The sequence below is a fragment of the Thamnophis elegans genome, chromosome 9 (genome assembly GCF_009769535.1).
Source record: "Thamnophis elegans isolate rThaEle1 chromosome 9, rThaEle1.pri, whole genome shotgun sequence".
Classification (NCBI taxonomy): Eukaryota; Metazoa; Chordata; class Lepidosauria; order Squamata; family Colubridae; genus Thamnophis; species Thamnophis elegans.
In genome coordinates, this window is record NC_045549.1 from 39378686 (window position 1) to 39400780 (window position 22095).

At 41.0% G+C, this 22095-nt stretch overlaps 1 protein-coding gene across 1 annotated transcript; it reads left to right on the forward strand.

The window, feature by feature from the left end:
• The first annotated feature begins 11 nt into the window (after positions 1-11).
• MFSD8 (major facilitator superfamily domain containing 8) lies at positions 12-20299 on the forward strand. Its single transcript, XM_032224150.1, is given in 14 exon segments — positions 12-295; positions 2214-2305; positions 3837-3880; positions 5934-6174; positions 7346-7459; positions 7940-8084; positions 9849-9907; positions 10885-10993; positions 16282-16316; positions 16319-16415; positions 16659-16762; positions 16846-16884; positions 16887-17101; positions 19532-20299. Coding segments are annotated over 14 exon segments (1587 nt in total). The 5' UTR covers positions 12-218; the 3' UTR covers positions 19748-20299.
• Positions 20300-22095: the final 1796 nt, after the last annotated feature.

Below are 22095 nucleotides of genomic sequence, written 5' to 3' on the forward strand. Positions count from 1 at the left end.
TTCTCCCCTTGTAGTCCAAGTGCTGCTGTCACATGCAGTTGCCTTGACTTGCTTTATTGTGTTTGCTGTTTGGCCACGTGACAGTCGCCTCTCGCCTTGTCCCGGAAGAAAGCAGAGGCGAGGCTTCAGGTGCTCCCGCGCCTTCGCCAGACGGAGCATATAGGGTGGTTGGCTCTACGTTTGTCAGAGGTTGAAACTCGGAGGTTTCGAAGTTGGCCATGGCTGCTGCTGTTGTTCTGGAGCCCGCCAGTGAGGACTGGGAGCAGCCTCTTTTGAACGGAGACGGAGACGAAAGGTGCACAGGGGCCACCGCGCTCGGGTCTTATTTGCCAGGGGCGCCTTTTCGGTCTGAATGAGCGGGGAATGGGGGGGGAGGGATCCACTTGGACTCCAGAAGCGATGGAGTCAAATCCTCTGTATCTGCAACTCAAGTTATCTCACGATGAAGATGCTGAGAATTGTAGTATAAATCAATTAAACTTCCTCGTAAGCTGCTCGCCTTGGTGCTTAAGGAGAAGAGGCCTGCAGTAATCGGTGCTAGTGAAATTAGTTTTGAATCTTAGATTACAATACGAGTTGCAAAATAGCTACATGAATATAAGAAACCAAAACAACTGATGGTGATATCCCAGCGGCGGTAAAATCGGTGATGCCTGTTTAATATAAATGATACAGGTATTTGTATTTATGTGTAATGTGTTTTATTAGTGTTGTATATCAGATTGCGGGACATCTAGGCTAAATAAATACAGCTGTGTTAAAACAATTTAATAGATTTTTGACCTACTGTCTGTTGCATTGTTAATAAAATATGTATGAAGGGCAGCCAAGTTTGTTTATTGATAAGGCACAGTAGGTGTTTTTGCATATTTTTAAAGTATGTGTGTGTACTTGAAACAGACACTTTAATTGTTTTTAATATTTCAGGTCTGTTTGAGTTTTTAGAATATTGTATGATGGGTCTCCAACCTTGACCCCTTGAAGACTTGTGGACTTCAACTCCCAGAATGACTGGCTGAGGAATTCTGGGAACTCAAGTCTGCAAGTCTTAAAGTTACAAGGTTAGAGACCTCTGCTTTATGGTAATATTGAATAGTGATTATTATGGTGTTTATTGCATAACATTGTTTGAGTGTATTAAAGTGTATATTTTTTTATTTTTTTTCCCCAAAAGGGAAACTTGATTAATATTAGGGAGAAAGACTAGTGTGGCACCTTAAATGCCTGACAGTTCAAGCCCTCCTGTGACCCTTACCTTCTTAAAGCACAGTAGATGCCAGTGCAAAATAGAGGGGAGTTATGATTCCTGATTTTGCAAATACTTTTGTGTATATAGCCTAGGGTTGTATTTATGTATTTATCTTTAATAAGTTTATAAAATCATCCATCTTACAAATTGTGACTGGGTCATGATCTTGTTTCATACAGAGAATTCTTGCAAATTGTATGCCAACATTTCTTGCCCTGGCCTACATCAAAGGGGTTGACATCAGTGTTAAAAGTCTCTTTAATTTCTTTGTTTCCTCCTGACAAAGTTATTGCCTGCTCCCTCCTTAACACACCAGAACCTCAACACCCACATTCTTCCTCCAGGTCAAAGGACCCCATATCACCTCCAGATAATGTAACAATTTTTCTGTAATGCATTTGCCCAGCATTCAGTGCCCTCATCCCAGATACCCAGTTGCTTCCCCTCTCATGCAAACATCATACAAATATGTCAGCTCACTTTGGGATAGCTGGAGGTCTAAATATGACTAGGGAGAGGAACTGACATTTACATTCCAATCAGCACTATCCTCTAAACCAGTGGGTTTCAAACTTTCCTAATGCTGCAACCCTTTAATACAGTTCCTCATGTGGTGGTGACCATAAAATTATTTTATGTTTTCTGTATTTTTTCAAAAATATGTGTTTTCCGATTGTCTTAGGCAATCCCTGTGAAAGGGTCATTCGACCCCCAAAGGGGTCCCGACCCACAGGTTGAGAACCACTGCTCTAAACTTGCTGTATTTAATTGTAAAATAGAATGGGGCATTGCCAATATATGATGACATGCATCAGAGAATGATTTCAATCATACAAAGACAGGAATAAATGACTAAATGTAAATATAACATACAGTTCTAACACTTTAGTTAGAATTTGTTGAAGAAGGATTAATATTTGACACATTAACATTAATCTCAATATTGCAATATTGTTTATTACAGATCTAAGGATGTTATGGAAACATTGCAACAATACAAGAGCCGGTGGAGATCCATTCGAATAATGTATCTCACAATGTTCTTCAGCAGTGTTGGTTTGTAAAATTTGCTAACCAGTCATCAGTGTTTTAATATAACACTGTTTCTTGTTACTTCAGTGGATATTAATTAAAATATTGTATAGAAATTCCTTATATTGCAAACTTTTATTTAATTGGGGGGAGGCTCATTTGTAAGTTCATACTCTGTAGTATGTACTATTTAATAAAAACAAAATAATATTAGACAATAGCATTATAAACTAGCACCAAAGGAAGAACAACTGTCACAATAAGCAAATTCAGGAACTTGTTCATAAATGTGTAGGGAGCAGGTAGAATTAAGCCTAGCTGAAGTAAATGGTCACCAGCAGAATCAACAGCATGGTTCTATTTCCAGTATGTCCTGTGGTCATAGGGAGGTAATGCAACAGAGTATCTGTTGTAACATATAGACTATGTAGTTCGTAGCACATTGGAATCTGACGGGGGTAGATATTCCCCTATTTTCCTCACTTTAAAAAAAAAAGGTCAGTGTTCATAAACTGTCCAATGTAGTTACCTTGACTTCTTCTTAATATTGTGGTTGTGGTAAATGGTATGAATTGTAGATTTCTGGATCATCTTGTATAATGGATGATAAATAATGAAGACTTTTGTCTTTCATTAAAAAAAACTGAATAAATGTATACAATATATTAAAAGGTTTTCACAGTGATATAGTTCCCTATAAGCAGTTCCTCATATGCACCTTCTACTGATGTTCCTCTTTCTTGAAGGTAGATATTTTAGGAAGATACATACAGTATTCATTTCTGTTGTTAAACTATACCGTATTTTTCAAAGACGCACCTTTTTCCCTAAAAAAAGAGGCTGAAAGTCTGGGTGTGTCTTATACACTGAATACAGCATTTTTTGCCTCCTGAAACCCTGTCCCCTTCACCAAAATGGCCGTGCATAGCTTGTAGGAGGCTTTCAGAGAGTTTCTGGTGGCTGGGGAGAGCAGAAATGAGCAAAAAACAGGTCATTTTTTTGCTCATTTCCCCCCCCCCCCCCAGCTCCCAGGAGCACTCTATAAGCTTCCTAAAGGCTATCCATGCCCTTTTTTGGCAAAAAACGGGCCCATTTTTACATAAAATAGACAGTTTTTTTGCTTGTTTTGCCCCCCCCCCCCCGGAGCACTCTACAAGCCTCCTAAGGGCTATTCATGCCCTTTTTTTGAAAAGAAATGGGCCCGTTTTCACAACAAACAGGACGTTTTTGGGAGGTTTGCAGAGTGCAAAAACTTTTTCTTAAAATTTGCCTCTTCAAAACCTTGGTGCGTCTTATACTCCGAAAAATAACCTAGTGTCGTTGGATAACATATAGCTTAGTTATAGATAGTTAAATTTTCTTAGAAATATCATTAAAGTTTGCAAGATAAGGTTAAACATTACATCTAAAATTATTTGCAGTTTTTGAACGTTTTCTTTTTCCAAAGTAATTTTGTGTTTTTTGTATGGAATTCCATAATTTTATTTCTCTGGATATGATCAGTAGATGGCAAAAAAGTACGAGAGAAAAATAACTAAAGTATTTTATGTTGCAGGTTTCTCTATTGTCATTATGTCAATATGGCCCTATCTTCAACAGGTTTGTGAATCACCTACATTTTTATTTGCATGATGTTAACTTAGGCATCTGACAGTTGCAGTGGTATGATGTTGTGATTAAAGCAGCAAGCTGTGGTAGAACCTAGGATACTGTGAATTCTGTCCTGCTCTCAGCAATAAGCAACTGAATGACCTTGGGCCACTCCTTTCAACTGTAGGAAGGAAGCATTGGCAAACCATTTCAAAAAACATTACCAAGAAAACTGCAGAGACTTGTCCAGGCAGTTGCCAGGAATTCACAGTGATTTGAAGTATCGAATAATAAAGTAATGCTATGAGTTCATTCAGCCAAATGAAAAGATAATTATTTACAGAAAACATACAAAAGATCATTATATTAACTTTAGTGTTTTTGTGGGGAGCATGGGCAAATAATTTGCAGTGTCCAAATTGCTGTTTTCTATTTCAAATATTGAAGAAGAAAGGCTGGAATAGACAAAGGATTGTATGTTTTGGCTTCGGGGTTGGTGGAGACTTAGAAGAGAGTTTTATGAGTTTTTGCCCCTGGAGTGGAGAAAGCAGTCCTTATTAATATCAGGATTTAGGATCACGTTTACAGGCCTTCAAATTTATATAAAGATTCACTGTTTTAGTCTGGCTTTCATGATAGTTGTTTTAGTGTACGTTATGTCTTACTCTCTTTTGTTTTAGTGTATGTAAAATTAAATTTCCATAAACTGGGAAGGGTAGTATAGAAATAAAGTGGCATTTTAAGGATGTATGTATAAATATGTATATATGTATATATATGTATATTTTCCCATCTTTCTCCTCTACTAATGAAATAGCTTTAAATGAGGGGAATAAATTGCAATTATTTCCTGGTTTTACATGGAGATTTATGGTTCTGATTTGATTTTTAAAAAATCCAGATTATGGAGGGAGAATTGTATGCTGCTTAGAGTTATTACAATGGCCTGTAGGCCTTATCAATCAAATAAATCTTTTCAAAAAATTACATTATTTTACATAATAAACATAGTCCTTGATTTATGACCACAATTCAGCCCAAAACTTCTGTTGCTAAGCAAGACAGTCATGTGAGTTTTGCCCCATTTTATGACCTTTCTTAGCACAGTTGTTAAGTGAATCACTGCAATTGTTAAGTTAGTAACACGGTTAAGTGAATCTGTCTTCCCAATGATTTTGCTTTTCAAGAAGATTGTAAAAGGTGATCACATGATCCCGGGACACAGCAACCATCATAATTATTTTCTGGAGAAATATAAGATGGTAAGATATAGGAAAGCTTAGCTTTTAGTGTAATGGTGCAGTGTTGAGTTACAGCAAAATTAAAGAGGACCAGCTTCATAAATTGCAGAGATTCATCTTATGGAAAAGAGGAACAGCTAGAATAGAAACGTACTGAAGTGCAACAGTTTAGGTGTCAGACTAGGATATGGAGGATCAGGCTCAAGTCCAGTGTCAGTTATGGAAGCTGTTTGGGTGACTTTGAGCCAATCAATATCCTCACCCTAACCTATTCTAGAGAATTGAAGTTTTGATTGCGATTTTAAAGTTCTGGAACAAAAGATGTTTATAAATCTAAGTAATAAAGAAAAAGAGGAAAGTGCATGACACCAACCCTTCAAAATATTTTTTGTCATTGATTCTTTTCCAACTGTACCAACTACTCAATGATATATAAATTATTCAGTAACTATTTATGTATAATTTGGAATGTGTATTCTTATAGTGATGCTGCTAAAAATACTATTTTTGTAACTATAATAATGTGGGAGGGTAGTCTTCCCACATAGACTAATTTTAAATTTAAACTTCAGTCTGTTTCCATGCTAGTTTAACAGTGTTATTCCATGTTATTAATAAGCTTAATTTACCAACTAATAGTCTGCAAGATTTAATATATAAATGCTGGATCCTCTAATTTAACCTTGTAATTAAAAATGTTCTCTTCATTAACATTCACCTATATTTTAGTAGCATAATATCTCTTAGAATTGAATATTTTAAATTACGGTGTCCTATTTATTAATAAAATATTGTTGAAAATGTGTTTATGATTTCCATAGATAGATAAAACGGCAGATCCAAGTTTTCTGGGCTGGATTATTGCTTCATACAGCATTGGTCAGATGATAGCTTCTCCATTCTTTGGAATGTGGTCTAATTGCAGGCCAAGAAGAGAACCACTTGTGGTTTCAACTGCTATTTCAGTAGCTGCCAATTTCCTCTATGCTTATGTCCATTTGCCCCCTTCACAGAACAAATACTACATGCTAGCTGCTCGAGCATTGGTGGGGTTTGGTGCAGGTAATTTGAGAAATATTTAAAGTAATGTTTGCTAGATTTGTAGCTACATGTATTTAAGGCAATTCAACTATTTGTTAGAGAAATCAAAATCTCAGGCCCTTGAAATCCCTTCTTCCCCCACAAGTTGGCACTCAGAACATCTTGAGTAAAAGTAAAATCCTGCTGATTGTTTCAACATATAGATTGAAAGATTTTCCCAGAATCCTTCTTACTAAGATGAGTTGAGACTCTAGAAAGAGTGCAGAGAAAAGCAACAAAGATGATTAGGGGACTGGAGGCTAAAACATATGAAGAACAGTTGTGGGAATTGGGGATGTCTAGTTTAATGAAAAGAAGTACTAGGGGAGACATGATAGCAGTGTTCCAATATCTCAGGGGTTGCCACAAAGAAGAGGGAGTCAAACTATTCTCCAAAGCACCTGAGGGTAGAACAAGAAGCAATGGGTTCAAACTAATCATGGAGAGAAGAAGTGAGGAGAAATTTCCTGACAGAACAATTAATCAATGGAACAGCTTGCCTCCAGACATTGTGAATGCTCCAACACTGGGAGTTTTTAAGAAGATGTTGGATAACCATTTGTTTGAAGTGGTGTAAGTTTTCCTGCCGAAGCAGTGGGTTGGACTAGAAGACCTCCAAGGTCCCTTCCAACTCTGCTATTCTATTCTATTCTAATGTTTGTGCCATGGCTTTCTGTAGGATTAGAGAGTCTCCTAAGTTGAGTTACCACAAAGTACAGTATTCTAATAGACTAATCAGAGTAATAAAGATTCCCCGAGATATCAGCCTAAAAGTACTATCAGTAGTCATATTAATTTTAGGGATTTTTCTCATATGAAGAAAATTACAGTTGCTCAAAGGTGTAATTTACTCCTTTAATTCACACCTGAGAGATGCTATGAAATAATTATTCCTGATTAATTTCAAGTTTCTAAAAGATTTTCTCAAGTTCACTGATATTTCTGACTAATTGATTTTAAGATAAAGGTTCTTTTGCATCTTTTTAGTTATTTCGGTATTAATGAGACCTATTAAAATAGATTTTGTGAGCAGACAAAAGACCAAGATTTGGTCTATACTGTTGAGCTTTTAACTACCTTATGCATATGATTAAAAATAGATATGCACCTTAGATTTTCCAAATAAACACTGTTTTGCTTTGTTTTGTTTTAGGAAATGTAGCAGTAGTTCGTTCATATATTGCTGGTGCCACCTCTCTTACTGAAAGAACTAATGCCATGGCAAACACTAGTGCTTGCCAAGCAGTGGGATTCATACTGGGACCAGGTACAAGCTTACATTGTATTCTCATTTTCTTCAAGTGATTCATTAATTAGTTGCAGGAGAATATTTTTTTAATCTATGTGTACATATTTAAACTTTAATTTGTTATATAAAAACAGTAATAGTACAGGACTATTTATAAATGGGGCTTGAGTTTTAAGGAACAGAATGTGATCCCAATTTGACTTCAGACTCCAATTTTCATTTAGTTTTTATAGACAGTTATTGATAAATAAATTTGAAGCAGTGCGTGTCAAGAAAAAATACTAATGCAAACTACTAAAAGAACCATGTAACTTATTTGGATTTTTTTTATCAGAAGTTGAACACTTTACTAATTTATTCTTTTTTCCATTTAGTTAATACATTAGATTTTTAGCTGATATATATATATATATATATAATTAGAGAGAGAGAGAGAGAGAGAACATCAAGAATATTTACTGTTAAAATCCAGTTGTATAAACTTACATTTTCTATTAGTTTTTCAGACTCTCTTTTCACTTATTGGGGAAAAAGGAATCTCATGGAAAACAATTTATCTTCAGTTGAACATGTACACAGTTCCAGTTTTATTTGGAAGTCTTCTAGGAATTATTAATATTGTTCTGATAATTGCTGTATTTAGGTAATTGAAAATTTAAAAATTTGTCAATGTTTATAAGAAAGGTCTTTTAATTTATACATAAAATCTCTGTTCTTCTTAGTCCATTTAGTTTCTTTAGTTCTTATTATGAACCAAGAAAAGAACAAAAAGAGTAATTTGTGGGTTTTGCAGTTGTTTTTACTATATCTTGATCAATAATACTGCAGTAGATATTTGTTTGATAAGTTTATTCAATCTTACCGCGTTTCCCCCAAAATAAGACAAGGTCTTATTTTCTTTTGACCCCCCAAAATATTGATTGGGTCTTATTATCAGGGGGACTTATTGTTTTGGGGTTGCCGGGTGGCTGCTCTCTTGTGTACGGGCGCCCAAAGAGCCAGGCACAGCCTCAGGGGTAAACGGCTGTGTTGCGCTGTCGCAGCAGCGCAACATACCAGCCATGAGGGGACCACACTCATGAGCAGCCACCCGGCAAGCCCGCTTTCCAGCAGGGCAGAGCGCCATTCACTGACCCAGTGATATCTCAAAGCCACTAAGCCGCATGGTACTCTGCTCCCCCCCCCAGCTCCCGCGGCTTGACGCATTTGGGATACCCTTAGGTCAGCGCATGGTGCTCTGCCCAGCTGGAAAGTGAAGTTGCGTGAGCACCTGTTCCGTCCCAGCTGGTGTGCCTCCCAACCTCACCATGCCCTGGCCAGCTCTCCCTGCAGGGCTAGTGTGCCGCTGCTGTGGCGGCGCTCCGAGCATAACCTATTCTTCGGCTTCCAAACTCTGGAGATCTGCAGCTGAGTCTTTCAGCCGTTACCGCTCTGGGAGAACGCTCTATGGTTGTGGGCTGGCTGAGACAGAGCGTACTACCAGAGCGTACAACCATAGAGTGTATTCCCAGACTGGCAACTTCCGGAAGACTCAACATCCTACCTCCCTGCTTTGGAAGCTGCAGAAAAGCCATGTGGCGGCAGCAGCGGAGGTGCCCTGGCTCTACAAAGAGAGTTAGGCAAGAGCATTGTGAGGCTGGGAGGTGCACGAGTGGGGAGCGGAAAAGCCACTCGCGCCACCCCCTGTCTCCAGCCATGCAGAGCCCCATTCACTGACCTAGGGGCATTCTGAAGGCGCCAAGCCGCGGGAGCCAGAGGGCGGCGAACGTGCTCATGTGGTTTGGCGATACCCCTAGGTCAGTGAATGGCGCTGTGCCCGGCTGGAAAGGGGAGTTGCCGGGCGGCTACTCGTGAGCGTGGTCTCCTCATGGCTGCTGTGTAGTGCTGCTGTGATAGCGCAACACAGCGGTTTGACGCTGTGGCTGTGCCCGACTCTTCGGGAGCCCGCTCACAAGAGAGCAAACACCTGGCAACCAGTTGGGCACAGCACCACTCATTGACTTAGTGGTATCCAAAAGGCACCAAGCAATGCAAGGCTTTGTCCCCCCCCCCCCCCACTCCGTTCTTACGGCTTGGCGCCTTCGGGATACCACTAGGTCGGTGAGTGGTGCTCTGCCTGGCTGGGGGGGGGGTTGTCCAGGAGGCTTATTTTCAGGAGAGGGCTTACATTTTTGCCCACCCGAAAAATGTGGCATGGTCTTATTATCAGGACATGTTGTATTTTTGGGGAAACACGGTATTAATGAGTCTAATTCTCTAAAATAATATACAAGTGCTTCTATTCTATTCTCAACATTTATACAGAGTGCTTATAGGGCTTTATCCATAAAACAAGATAAGTTGCATAATTGAATTAAAAAAGAATTGTGCCGAATAACATTGTTTCACATAATCTCTTAATTTTTAGAGAGCATCATGTAGATGATACGGGACGACCACAAAATTGCATTAATACTGAAACTGAAGGTAATTTGAAATATGTTTTGATAAACTTGCTAACATAGGTAGGAATAGTGTCAAATGTGTGAAGGATGTGGGTGATAGCTTTTGGGATATATGTCTCAAGTCTGAGCAATTAACTGCAACTTCAGATCAAATTTATTAGATTCAGTGGTTTACAAGCACACGCTAATGATTGCAATTTGTCATGGATGGGAATATATCTGCAGTGAGAATGAATTCCTGTGTCAGTGTTATTACAATGCAATTTCTAGATAAATACTAATATCTAAATATATAAGATCCAACTGGAAAGTATGAAGGCATCGTAAAGTATCAAATTCTAAACAGAAATTTAAAGTAATGAAATGCTGCAAAAAGTGAGCAATGTACCTGATCTTTCTAGACCCCTATATATTCTTAATGAAAGAAAAATCTTTCTACCCAATTTGGAAATAACTATTTACCATATTTTTGGAGTATAAAATGCACAAGAGTGTCAGACGCATCAAGATTTTAAAGAGATAAATTTAAAAAATTAGTTTTTGCACTCTGCAGACCTCCCAAGCCTTTTTGTGAAAAACGGAGCATGCAGAGAGTTTGAGAGGGGGCTGAAAGTGCTGCTTTGCACTTTGGGGCAAAAATGAGCAAAAAATGCCCCATTTTTTGCCAAAAAAGGGCATGCATGACCTTTAGGAGGCTTGTAGAGTGCTACTCGGGACTGGAGGGGGGGGGAGCAAAAAGAAGCAAAAATGGCCCGTTTTTTGCAAAAAAAGGAGAGGCATGCATATGTTTAGGAGGATTGTAGAGTATGCCTGGGGGCTTATACTTAGCTATACCTTTCTGTCTTGTTCTGTCATTAAAGGGGGCTAAGGGAGTTTGCATATCCTTTATGTCCATAAATCATGCATATTTCATGAACTAGATTTTCTCAAAATAATTGCATCTATATCGATGCTATGTTGGTCTTTATTTTATCAGTTACCTTTTTTTTAAAAATACAGAAAATAATGAAGTGGTTCAAGATAATCAGCGATACATTGACCATGTGGCTGTGGTATCAACAAACTTTCTTTTCTTTGTTATCCTATTTATTTTTGCAGTTTTTGAAACGTAAGTATTTGGATTTTTAAAATAATCTTTCTTACATTTCTACATAATTTTGTGAATAAAGTTTGCTGCAACATTTCCTACAATAGCTTTTTCTTATTACCATAACAGATTTAATACATCCAGACATACATGAATTATCACTACCAGCCATCGTACTTGGGGTGTTATTTAATTATTTATATCTCACCTTTATTACTTTTTACATATAACTCATATACAGTATATACAACACACCTTTCTCCTATTTTCTCCCACAACAATCCTGTCAGGTGGGTCACCCAACTGGCTGACTTGGCTAAAATGGAACTTGAACTTATGGTTTCCTGATTTCTAGCCTGTATGTGTGTATATAATGAAATTAATTTTATGTTCAGAATTCAGAATAAATCACAAGTTGAGTTTTTAAGAGAAAATTTCACAGAAGGCTAACACATGTGTTATCACGGAGAAATTTATCAAGCATATACTTTAGAAAATAATTTATAGTCCAACTGGATAAATGGCAAGTCTCTCATAAAATCATGTTTGCTTTGTAATAACATAATTCATACATACTGTATTCAACTATATTGTCATACATTTTCACCCACTGAGTTCCATATCCTCGGAGGGGTTGGTGAGTTGGGACTGGGCGGCTGGTCTCTTTACTGCTGCCGCTGACGTCCCCCCCCCTCTTTCTCCATCGTGGCCACCACTGCTGCGGACTTTTGCTTTGTCCATACTCCGGCTGCTGTGATCCTGACTTCTTAAAACATCAAGTCGCCTTTCCGTTACTATCTACCGCTGCCACCCGCTACCTTCTTGGGCCTGCCTTTTTGGGACGATGTGGGCTTGGCTTTTGGTGGCGCGTTTCTCCGGTCGCCCTCGCCCTCTGGCCGCCCCCGCCCTCGTCCTCAGGGATTTTTCTTCTTAACATCTTAACTTATCATCTTAACTAAGTGTTGCTGTGGCCATGGAGACCTCTGGCCACGCTGACAGTTTTGCGTTAGATCCCATGCTGTACAGCCTCGTAGAAGGAGTGGATGGGGTGACGAGGAGAACGTGATCAGAAAGCCAGCTCCCCCCTCCCCAACTGGCGTCGACCTATTCAGCCATTTTAGACTCTAAGACTGCATATACTTTCTGGACTCCGCAGGGGAGAAGACTAATAGCGTGGAGCCCCCCTCTCTTAAATTTAGACTTTTTACCAACTTCACCTTTTTTTAAACTTGTGCCAACCGCTTTTGTGGGGCAAAAATTGCGCTTATTTTGTGTGTTGAGGGAATGTTTGTATGAATGGGTGAGAGTGTGTCCCCACTTTTAATTTTTAATTTGCTTAATTTATATTATTACTCTGTATTTTAACTATTGTTGTGGGGGGTGTATGAGGAGAGTGGCTGTGTGTTGTGTATGAGGGGATCGGGTGGGCGACCTGTGATCCCCTCCACTGAGTGCAGATGCAGAAGTGGATGGGGGCCCAGATCTGTCCCCCGTCCTGGTATGAATGATGAGTGCGGCCTGTCGGGAAGAATGAGGGCCATGGGAGGTGGGCGGGGGTCTACGGCGACGGGGGAGGGTCGGGGCATTTCAGTCATGACTGGGAGGGGCAGATATGATGGGAGCTGTAGGGCTGGCCATTACCGGGGAAGAAGGATTCGCTACCTTACAGCGATTCCTTGTTCCGGCCCCTACTGGCTCAACTCAAGGGTCTGGTGGCAGAGGAGAGCAGGGCCCTGGTCTCAGGTTGCTGTTGCTAAATGCCAGGTCTGTAGTAAATAAAGCTTTCCTCGTCCGGGACTTAATTTTAGATGAGGAGGCAGACCTGGCATGTATAACTGAAACCTGGCTGGGCCATGAGGGAGGAATCTGCCTCTCGGAAATGTGCCCAGAAGGGTTCCAGGTGCTACACCAGCCGCGACACCAGAAAAGGGGTGGGGGAGTGGCAGTTATTATCTGAGGGTCATTAGCTCCTTGCAGGATCCCTGCCCCAGAGATCGTGGGGTGTGAGTCCCTTCTCCTGAAGTTGGACCTAGGGGTTCAATTGGGCTTGCTGTTGACGTACCTACCTCCCAGCTGCATCACAACGGCCCTGCCTGCACTCCTAGAGGCGGTAGCTGGGTTGGCGGTGGAGTTCTCCAGACTGGTACTGGGGGACTTTAACCTGCCATCCCTGGACGAACACTCTGATGGAGCGCAGGAGTTCATGGCTTCCATGACAACCATGGACTTGACCCAAGTAATTCAGGGTCCAACTCATAGAGCGGGGGACACACTCGACCTTGCATTTCTCTCGGGGCAGTGGAGATGTGGATCTTGAATTAAGGGGAATAGAGATCTCACCCTTGTCATGGTCAGATCACTTCCTTCTGAGGCTTGACTTTGGGATGCTACTCCCCCATCGCAGGGAGGTGGAGCCGATTAAGTGGTTCCGCCCCAGGCGCCTAATGGATCTGGAAGGATTCCAGAAGGAGCTTGGAGGGATACCTGACTCCCTTGCCCACAACCCGACAGAGGCCTTAGTCGCAGCCTGGAATGTTGCAGCGGCTGAGGCTCTGGATCGGATTGTGCCTTCGTGGCCTCTCCGCAGCAGTGGATCCAGGAGGGCACCTTGGTTCACCGAGGAACTCCGGGAGATGAAGCGCCAAAAGAGATGCCTAGAGCGACGCTGGAGGGCTAGTAACTCCGAATCTGACCAAACACTGTTAAGAGCCTTTATTAGGACTTATTTAGTGGCGATATGGGCGGCAAAATGCACATATTTTCCGCTCTTATTGCATCCGCGGAATCTCACCCAGCTGCCCTGTTTAGGGTGACCCGCTCCCTCCTAAAGGTGAGGAAGCGGGGAACCCTTGCAGGGAAGAGCTGAGGAGTTTGTCCAGTTTCTGTCAGATAAAATCACTCAGATTCGGGCAGACCTGGACTCTACTTGGGCAGCAGATGCCGAGGGAGGGTCTTAGTCAGATTTGCTGGGATGAGTTCGAGTTTGTCACCCCTGAGGAAGTGGACAAGGCCATGGAAGCAATGAGTTCCTCCACCTGTTTTTTGGACCCGTGCCCCTCCTGGCTGGTTTCAACCAGCAGGGAGGTAACACGAGGCTGGCTCCAGAGGATTATGAACGCTTCTTTACAGGAGGGGTCTTTCCCGCAACCACTTAAGGAAGCGGTGGTAAGACCCCTCCTTAAGAAGCCTTGCCTGGACCCAGCTATTCTTAAGAACTATCGTCCTGTCTCCAACCTTCTTTTTGGGAAAGGTTGTTGAGAAGGTGGTGGCGCTTCAACTCTGATGGACCTTGAATGAAGCAGATTATCTAGATTCCTTTCAGTCTGGCTTCAGGCCTGGATACAGCACAGAAACCGCTTTGGTCGCACTGACTGGTGATCTCTGGCGGGCCAGGGATAGACATTCCTCTATCCTGGTACTTCTTGACCTCTTAGCGGCTTTCGATACCATCAACCATGGTATCCTTCTGCGACGGTTAGAGGAGGTGGGGGTGGGAGGCACCGTTCTATGGTGGGGTCTCCTCTTACCTCTCTGACAGGTTGCAGTCGGTGTTGGTCGGGCGACAAAGGTCAACCCCTAGGCCCCTTAAATGTGGTGTGCTGCAGGGTTTGGTCTTATCCCCCCTCCTATTTAACATCTACATGAAGCCACTGGGTGAGATCATTCGACAGCACTGGGTTAAGTATCATCAGTACGTTGATGTTACACAATTATATCTCTCTGCCCTGTAGCGTGATGTGCCGGTGCCTGGAGGCTGTTAGGATTTGGATGGGGGTAAACAAACTCGTGCTCAATCTGGACAAGACTGAGTGGCTATGGATGTTCCCCCCGAAGGACAGCCCAGATAGTCCATCCTTGATCCTGGGGAGCGAAAACTTACACCCCTCAGAGAGGGCACGCAATTTGGGGGTCCTCCTGACCCTCAGCTGACACTGGAACATCATCTGTCGGCTGTGACCAGAGGAGCGTTTGCCCAGATTCGCCTGGTGCACCAATTGCGGCCCTACATGGATCGGGAGGCACTCCAAACTGTCACTCATGCCCTAGTCACCTCAAGGCTGGATTACTGCAACGCGCTCTACATGGGGCTACCCTTGAAAAGCATTCGGAAACTGCAACTAGTCCAGAATGCAGCCGCGCGAGCGATATTGGGTGTACCTAGGCACACCCATGTTACACCTATCCTCCGTGAGCTGCACTGGCTACCCATTGGTCTCCGGACGCAATTTAAGGTGTTGGTTATTACCTTTAAAGCCCTACATGGCTTAGGACCAGCATACCTGCGAGACCGCCTACTGCCACATTCCTCCCAGCGGCCGGTAAGATCCCACAGGGTTGGCCTCCTTCGGATGCCATCAGGCAGACAATGTCAGCTGGCGGCTCCCCGGAGGAGAGCCTTCTCTGTGGCTGCCCCGACCCTTTGGAACGAACTACCCCCAGAAATCCGGACCTCACCCACTCTCATGGCCTTCAGAAAAGCTGTCAAGACCTGGCTTTTCCGGCAGGCCTGGGGCTGTTGACCTCATTGTTGAGGTCCAGCCCCGACTGAAATGAATGTATGTGTATCGTTTTAACTTGTCTTATTTTATTTTTACTTTATTTTATTTTCTTTCTCTTCCCTTCTGTAAGCCGCCCGGAATCCTTCGGGATTGGGCAGCCTATAAATAAAATTAAACTTACAAACTTACATTTCTAATTAATGGATTTTTTTTCTTCACAGTTTTATACAACTATATCAATTTTCTTGCACTTGCTATTTTTCTTTACATACTATATTTTTGTGAAATGTTAATCATCTATTTCACAGTGTTCTACATAAAATTTTATTATAAAAACATTAGGTGGCGCAGTGGTTAAATGCAGCACTGCAGGCTGCTTCAGCTGACTGCAGTTCTGCAGTTCGGCTGTTCAAATCTCACCGGCTCAGGGTTGACTCAGCCTTCCATCCTTCCGAGGTGGGTAAAATGAGGACCCGGATTGTTGTTGGGGGCAATATGCTGACTCTGTAAAACCGCTTAGAGAGGGATGAAAGCCCTATGAAGCGGTATGTAAGTCTAACTGCTATTGCTATTGCTATTGTATTTTAGTCTTGAATTTTTTTCAAGGACAATTTTTTTTTTAATGATTTTGAATTTGAAACATTTCTATTCGTAGCACTTGATTTTTGTATTATGCTATTAGTACAAATGCTTCATGCAGTTTTTGTTCAGTTTCAGAGTTGTTGGTTACAGTTACGTAGTTGGTGAACATTGAAATTCAGAAAGTTCTCTACTTTATTTAATTTAATATATCTTTATTGTATGTTTTAGCATAGCTACACCATTAACAATGGATATGTATGCGTGGACCAGAAAAAAGCAGTGTTTATCAATGGTTTAATTCTTGGTGCTGTTGGCATCGAATCAGTGGCTGTGTTTTTAGCAGTTAAAGAACTTTCTAAAAGGTAATATGTTCAAGTTATACTGTTTCAGTATACTATTTATGTTCACAAAAATCTGATTTCTAAAAAAGGAATAATTCCTAGAATACAAATCGCTGTGTGTAAATGTATTCTCCAATAGTGACCAATTTCTGTAATATCATTGATACTTAAATTATTACGAACAAAGGACTCAAGGTTTGAATATTGAAAAATTTCCTTGGATAAAATATGGGAACTGTAATTTTAGTTTTCATTATTCAACAGGATTGGTGAAGGTGCAATCCTCTATGGAGGTCTAGTCATTATCTTGGTTGGATTCTTTGTTCTGTTACCTTGGGGAAATCAGTTACCTAATATCCAATGGGCAGGTATAAATTTAAAAGTTTGAATTATTTTAATGCCTTTGATGAATACAAGTAGCCATATATGGTATTTCTTTGTATGTTTTCAGACATAAGGAACAATTCTACTCCAGGAAAGATCTTTGGTGAAACCTTACATTTTTGTGGATGTCACAAATTGAATTTTCATCCAATAATACAGCTGAAGCAACAGGATGTCCTAGTATACAATCTTGGTGCTGTTATACTCCAGTAATTCATCTGGGCCAGTATATCACTTCTGACATTCTAATAGGATTGGGTTATCCAGCCTGTAATGTGATGTCCTATACTCTATATTCAAAAATTTTAGGGCCTACACCCCAGGTAAGATTTAAATTTAGGTGGATACGTTTTTAAACAGGTTTAATAGTTTTGGAAAACAAGTTGTCAAGTGGTAGATTACTGAGCTTGGAACTTTTTTTTGTCATGCTTTGGTTAAGCAATAAAACTACCGTATATACTCGAGTATAAGCCGACCCGAATATAAGCCGAGGCACCTAATTTTACCCCCAAAAGCTGGAAAAGTTATTGACTCGAGTATAAGCCTAGGGTGGGAAATGCAGCAGCTACGGTAAATTTCAAAAATAAAAAATCAGTGTTATTTGAAACTCAAAGTTATGTTTATTCAAGGGACCCGCTTAATTAAAGTGTTCTATAATATCAGTATGACTTATAATACTGCAAGTCTGCAATATTAAAATACTTGTATAGGGGATCCCCGGGATCCCCCGAAGAGATCAAATCACAACCAGTATGCACCTTCTTGGTATATTGTTTTTATTTTCACTGAGTTTTTTAAAATGAGCATTATTTCATCCTTTTTTTCTTTATGTTTGATTGGTATCTGCAATTTGTGTTAATTCTGTTCATACATATAATATAAATGAAAAACCCAGCTCTCTTAAAAAATATTTTAAGTTCTTTCTGGTGCTCCCTTTTAGAATTGGCCAACTAATATTCTGTTCACCCCAACTAATGTCAGGCAGAGTTACTGAAAAAGTAATTTTCATGAAAGGACATTTTCCTAGGATTTTAATTGTTCTTAACTGTCAGATTGCTCGTTATTTCCAGCTTGAGTCTCCTTCTGACAAGTTTCCATTGCGTCTTGTCCTGTCCTCAGGTGCTATTGCTGCCGCCGCCATCCTCTCCTCCAACAGCACCAGCACATTTGGCTGCCCAGCGCTGCGGCTGAGGTGAAGCCGCCAAAGCTCCCGCTGGCGCCCCCGCAGCGTTGGGCGGATATCCGGCAGTGCTGTTGGAGGAGGAGGAGGCGAACCAGCCTGCCATCGCTGGCCACTGCCAGCCCCGCCGCTCTTCCCACCCCCTTCCAAGCCCCACAGTCCAGCGGATGGAGCAGCGAAGCCCCGGGGCTTCGCTGCTGCTCCCCGCATTTCTGCACGGGATCCTTGGAGAGGGGATCCAGCCTGCATCGCCAGCCACCGCTAGCCCTGCCGTGGGAAGAGCGGCAGGGCTAGCGGTGGCTGGCGATGGCAGGCTGGAATCCCCTCTCCAAGGGATCCCCTTGCAGAAAATGCGGGGAGCAGTAGCGAAGCCCCGGGGCTTCGCTGCTCCATCCGCTGGACTGTGGGGCTTGGAAGGGGGTGGGAAGAGCGGCAGGGCTAGCGGTGGCTGGTGATGGCAGGCTGGAATCCCCTCTCCAAGGGATCCCCGTGCAGAAAATGCGGGGAGCAGTAGCGAAGCCCCGGGGCTTCGCTGCTCCATCCGCTGGACTGTGGGGCTTGGAAGGGGGTGGGAAGAGCGGCAGGGCTAGCGGTGGCTGGCGATGGCAGGCTGGTTCGCCTCCTCCTCCTCCAACAGGCAACAGCACTGCCGGATCCAGTTGTAGACTCGAGTATAAGCCGAGGCGGCTTTTTCAGACCAAAAAGTGGGCTGAAAAACTCGGCTTATACTCGAGTATATACGGTACATAGCATCAGTATATTTATCATCTAGCTCACATGATTGGTTGCAGTACAGCTATGAATGCTTCCTGTAATAGTGTTGTTTCAGTGGTGTCAAACGCAAGGCCCATGGGCAGATCGAGCCCACAGGGTGCTTAGATCTGGCCTGCAGGCTGCCTTGGAAACAGCGAAGGACTGGCCCACAGTGCTTCTGCCAGCAAAAACAGAACTTGGGAGTCCGTTTTTGCTGGCAGACTGCTTGAACCACCACAGGTGCCCCCGACGAGTGACAAGCTGACCATGCCGTTCCTGGCTCACCCAAGGTCAAACACAACCCTGATAGGGCCCTCAATGAAAATCAAGTTTGACACCCCTGTCTTACTTTATTAAAGATTTTTTATCCTTTCAGATTATCAAAATTTTTAGTAAAGCTGAGTTACTGAAAGTTTTGTGTATGAGGGACGAGATTTTTTGGGACAGCAATCATTTTACTAAAAGCTATTATTGCTATCCTATAGGACCTGGATCTTCCATCAGGCCTTGGGCAGAGGAGTTTCATGAATTTATGAATATGCTACAATCTGTTTTAAATTTTGTATTTCCTTACAGGTTGTTTGATAGTTTGTTTTTTAATATTATATTGATTTTTAACTTAGCTTATATGCCACCTCGAGTTGTTTGACAATCAGGACCATCTCATAAATCCTAATACTGCTATTGTTATTATTACTAATGATGATGATGGTGGTGGTAGTTTGCTATTGCAAAATTGGGAGAATGATAATAGATTTTGTTTGAATATTTTAGGATTAAAACCTGTCATTAAAACTGAACACAATCTGATTTATTTTAGGGCATTTATATGGGATGGCTAACTGCTTGTGGAAGTGGTGCGCGCATTCGGGGCCCACTATTTGTCAGTCAACTCTACAGTTCCTTAGGACCCCGCTGGGCATTTGGTTTTATCTGTGGAATAGTCATTCTTTCTCTCTTACTACTTGAAGTGGTGTACAAGAGACTTATTGCATTTTCAGTCCGATACGAGAGCCTACAAGAACAGATCTCCTAACTATCTCTGCTCAGTCTTGTTTTTACTCCAATCATTTGCTCTTTTCACTATTTTGCATCTTTGGCAGATGGTTTATAGAATTATCATTCACCTAGACTGACAGTATTTCTACCACAAGATTTATATCAGTTTAATACTGGAAATGACAGACTGTGATACAGATGTTATTATTTTGGAGCAGTTTTAAGAAATGACACTAGTTCTAATTATATACACTGGATATATTTAAAACACATTGATTCTGTGAATCATGTCTTAAATGAAACTGTATTTAAACTGAACTTAAAAAGGCTATTTATTCTAATGAAGTTTTATGAGAATGATTACTGGTTATGCATTTTATAATTGGTTGGCTTTTTTAAATTGAATGTATTTTAAGTAAAAATAGCAGAAACTTGCTGATATTTTGTTACGCATAATTTATTTTGAGATTTCCCACTCATTCAGTGTATATTTTATATTTTTAAAAAATGGTTCAAATAATATCAAGATTAAAAGTAAAAATAAGGAATGTTGATGCAGCACTTGTAACAGAGATAAGCACTGAAACTGGTAGTAGACTACTCAGATTTAATAATTGGAGGATATCTGAGGTTTCCACTATTACACCAAGAATCTTAGTCACTGCTTTCCTGAGCAGTAAAACTTTAACCTATTGTGAAATGCCTTCATTTTATTAAATCTTTAAATGGTAATTGCCCAGTGTTGAAGTTACCTGATTGTGCAACAATGTAACCAATTGATTTAGATTTGGCTTGCATAGTTCCATGTCTCATAAGCAGGATTTCCAGATCACAAATCAGAAATATGGTGATGTCAGATGTTGCTGAGACTCAGGAGAAATGAAATAGTACGCCCCTTGGTGATGTCACAGAGGTGGGGTTCTGGTTGCACAGCACATCCTTTCACTTATTTGTAGATCACTTATATGACATGTATGGTAGCAAGATTTGGATAGGGGAATAGAAAATGGTGAAGTCATAAATTGTTTTGTGTTCGACACAGCTGGTATCAGTTGATTAGGGCCAGAGATGGTATTCAGCAGGTTCTGACCAGTTCTGGAGAACAGGTAGTGGAAATTTTGAGTAGTTCGGAGTACCGGTAATACCACCTCTGGCTGGCCCCGCCCCCATCTATTCTCTGCCTCCTGAGTCCCATCTGATCGGGAGGGAATGGGAATTTTGCAGTAATCTTCCTCTGCCATAGCACCAAGCCACGCCCATACAACCGGTAGTAAAAAAAATCAAATCCCACCATTGTATAGGGCTTTGTGGTTCCAACTAAATACTAAAGTGTGGATATCTGAGCCAAAGTCAAAGATAGCAATGACAGATCAGGAAAGTAGTAGGAAGGGAAGGAAAATATTAGGAAGAATGCATAGTGTGATGGGACATGCCATGTGGACACATCACTATTTATGGTCAAACAGGGAAGGGAATGCATTGGAAGCTGGTGAGGCAGGCCCATTATTTGGGGGGACTATATTACAATGGAAACTGTGAAAGAGAAGTGTGCCAATCTTGGCTTATTCACTTTATAAAAGTCACGCTAATCCCCTGCTTGGTTTTGTTTCATCCAAAACCTGATACAATAACAATACTCAAAGATCAAAGTTTCTGCTGAAGAATAACTCATCCAGAATGGTTGGCAGAATATGTGTATCTAAAATTTGAAAAAAAAACATTTTCTATTTTGTGCATACCTGTTTCTTTTTGTTTCTGTTTGTCTAAGTCAAAGCATAATCAAATAAAATACATAAAAGTCTTTATATTCTATGTTCTATATATAATATACATGCATATATTCTCATTTCCACATTTTTTTCCACTGAACTGTCTACCAGTAGTGAACAATGTAAAAACCAGGACTGTACAATATTTCACGTTTGGTCTCCAATATATGTTTTCCAACATTTTAGAGCAGCTGTCATCCTGGAAACGAGGTGGGATTAGTTCAAAATATGGCAGATAGTTACTATTTTAGTGCTTTCTTCCATTCTGAAGCACCATAGAGATTGAAACTAAAGCACTTTATAGCCATAGTAAAATTCATTTTCCTATTTTTTTAAAAAAATGTGAACTATGTATTTTACAGTGATCTTCACAAAGACAATTAATGAATATTAATAGAGAATATTAATGACAGTCCTAATGCTTCCTGTTTTCACAATGAAGGTTAAAAAAAAAATTAGAGGAGAGTAATGGCAATTAATCCTGTCTGATGTCATTAAATGTGCTGTGCTGTTTCTTCAACATCATAGGATATGGTTGTTTATAAATATATAATAGTTCTATTATATGTGATGTTTATTTATTGATCAGTTAAATATAATATAGACCTAACAAGTA